Below are 2637 nucleotides of genomic sequence, written 5' to 3'. Positions count from 1 at the left end.
TCTCTCTCTACCACTCTACCTGAGACCCACTTACACTCAAAGAATTGTGCCAGCAGCACACGGGCGCCCACAGATCACTCTCACACCTGAAGGTACACACACGCTCTCAGCTCCCCCCACACACACACACACACTTAGGTGTATTATTAGCTCATGACAGACCAACTCAGTCACACCCATAACAGTCAGAAACACAAGCACCCCCACCCTGTCACACACACACACACACACACACACACACACACACGCACACACACGCAGCGAGGACAAAGGCAGAGGCCTGCTTCAGGGGGACAGCCACTGAGCCCAGAAGCCTGACTCCGCCCCCGGTGCTGTGCCTCCCGTGCTGTGTGGCCCCAGGTGAACCCCTGCCCCACTCTGGGCATCTGTGACGGTGACAGGACCGCAGAGCCTCCACGCAGAACCCCGCCCCGTGGAGCAGCCCGTTCCTCCGCGAGGCTTTCCCTCCTCGCACACGCGTTCCCGCCCTGCCCCGGGCCTCCAGCCTTGGCTCAGCTTCCACCTGTCTCCGTCTGTCCGTCTCGTCCGTCTCTGAGTCTGTCTCTGTCTCTCTCTCTCTCTCTCTCTCTCTCTCCCTGAGTCTGCCTGCCCCCCGCTCCCTGCTCTGTCTTCACTCTGGCCTCCCAGCTTCTCTCTCAGTCTTGCACACACACACGCACTCCCTGGGTGACAGACTCACCCGTGGCGGGTGTGCAGAGCTCAGCAGCCGGGCACAGAGAGCGAGCCGTGAGTGGGGAGGACCAGCAGGGAGGAGGGAGGAGAAGGCCTCCCCCCAGCCTCCCCCCTCAGCCTCACTCATCTCCAGGAACAGGTGCCCCACTCACCCCCATCCCACAGACCTGGGTCAGGCCCTGGGAGATGCTCCATCCAACTACCTGGTGGAGGAGGAAGCTGAGGCCCAGAGAGGGGAGGGCGCCTGCCCAAGGTCACACAGCCTCAGTGGGCAGAGCAGAGCTGGAACCCAGGATGTGAGCCTCCCTCCAGGGACCTGGTTCCCCAATGACAGAGCCCAGCTGCCAACCTGGGGGAGTGGGAACCCCATCCTCCTCCACTGACGTCGCCCTTCCTTCCCCAGGCCCTGCTGCTGGTGGCGGCCTTGGCCGGCCTGGGTCTGGGCCTCAGCCTCATCCTCATCGCTGCCTACCTCATCCGTGTCTGCTGCTGCCGGCCCCCCGAGCCCCCGGGCACCAAGAGCCCCCCGCCCGGGGGAGGCTGCGTCACCTGGAGCTGCATAGCTGCCCTTCTCGTCAGCTGGTAATGGGGCCCCAGGACGGGTGGGGGCAGGGACGGGGCTCCCCAAGCTCTCTGTCAGGCTTCCGCTGGCGACCTCCAACCCTCCACCCCCTCCTCAGTGGCAGGCAGCACTGTCCCCATTGAATGGATGGAGAGACTGAGGCTCAGGGGCCGCGCCTTTTCCAGGGCAGCCGGCCTGGCAGAATGAGGTCGGGAATCAGAGCTGGGCGGTCAGGCTGCCTGGGTTTGGCGGCTCTGCCCCTTAATGGCTGTGCCGCCTGGGGGAGTGACCTAGCCCCTCCTGGCCTCAGTTTCCACATCTCTAAAATGGGTATCATGGCAACACCCACCTCCTGGTGGGAACATTGAATGGGAGAAGGTACCGTATCCAGCTCACAGCTGTACTCGGTCAATGTTCACCAGCGATGTCGTTCATGAACTCATTCATGCAGCCACCACCCCTTGAGGACCTACTATGTGCCAGGAGACACTGAGCAAGCCCAGCCAGGTCGCTGCCCTCATGGCGCTGATGTTCTGGTCCCAGAGACAGAGATAACGCTAGGCTGAGCCCAGACCACCCCCTCCTGGCCCAGACCTGAGCCGGTCCCTCCCGCAGTAACCCTGCTGGACCTGGGATGTCACTCCCAGCTCTGAACCAGAAAGGCTCAGCCCTGGCCGGTGTGGCTCAATGGATAGAGCGTGGGCCTGCGGGACACAGGGTCCTGGGTTCGATTCTGGTCCAGGGCAGGTACCTCGGTTGCAGGCTGCTCCTGGCCCGGGACCCTGGTCTGGCTCCTGCAGGAGGCAACCAATCCATGTGTTTCTCTCACAACGATATTCCTCTCTCTTCCACTCTCTCTAAAAATCAGTGGGGAAAATATCCTCGGGTGAGGATTAAATTTTAAAAAAGAAAGAAAGAGGGAAGACCAGGCCACATGACCCAAGCAGCAAACCCTTGGGAGTCCGGGGCCTTCTTCAGGGCCAGCCCCAGGGGAGCGAGGAGAAGAGCGCTTGACACCCCATATACCGCAGGGGCCAGCCGGGCACTCAGCCGGCCGCAGGGCCACCCCCACGGGGCCGGACAGCTGTCCTGTCCCCCAGATTAGGGCTCCGGGAGGCTAGCCCGGATCCCATCGGGGGAGTGTCCCGGAAGCCGGACTCCCACCCCCGTCCTGGCCGGGCTCTGCCTCTTCGTCCTGCAGAGACAGTCTGTGTTGGGGGTGGAGTGGGGGGTTGGATGTGGGGGAGGCGGCTGGGTGGCCTGTGTCCAAGCTCTGGGGGAGCCCCTGAGGGGGGTGGACGGGGAGGCGGACAAAGGCCCGGTGGGGGAGAGACACAGCCGGCCAGAGGCCCGGGACAAGGGCAGCTTTGTGGGCCGGGAAC

At 63.4% G+C, this 2637-nt stretch overlaps 1 protein-coding gene across 1 annotated transcript in view; it reads left to right on the top strand.

Moving 5' to 3' along the window:
* TTYH1 (tweety family member 1) overlaps positions 1-2637 on the top strand; it is a 23374-nt gene that overhangs the window by 9732 nt on the left and 11005 nt on the right. The window contains 1 exon segment of the mRNA XM_015561449.1: positions 1028-1275. Coding sequence (XP_015416935.1) covers positions 1028-1275 — 248 coding nt within the window.

Source organism: Myotis davidii, unplaced genomic scaffold (genome assembly GCF_000327345.1).
Source record: "Myotis davidii unplaced genomic scaffold, ASM32734v1 scaffold1097, whole genome shotgun sequence".
NCBI classification, from domain to species: domain Eukaryota; kingdom Metazoa; phylum Chordata; class Mammalia; order Chiroptera; family Vespertilionidae; genus Myotis; species Myotis davidii.
This window is presented reverse-complemented; position numbering and strand designations above follow the sequence as displayed.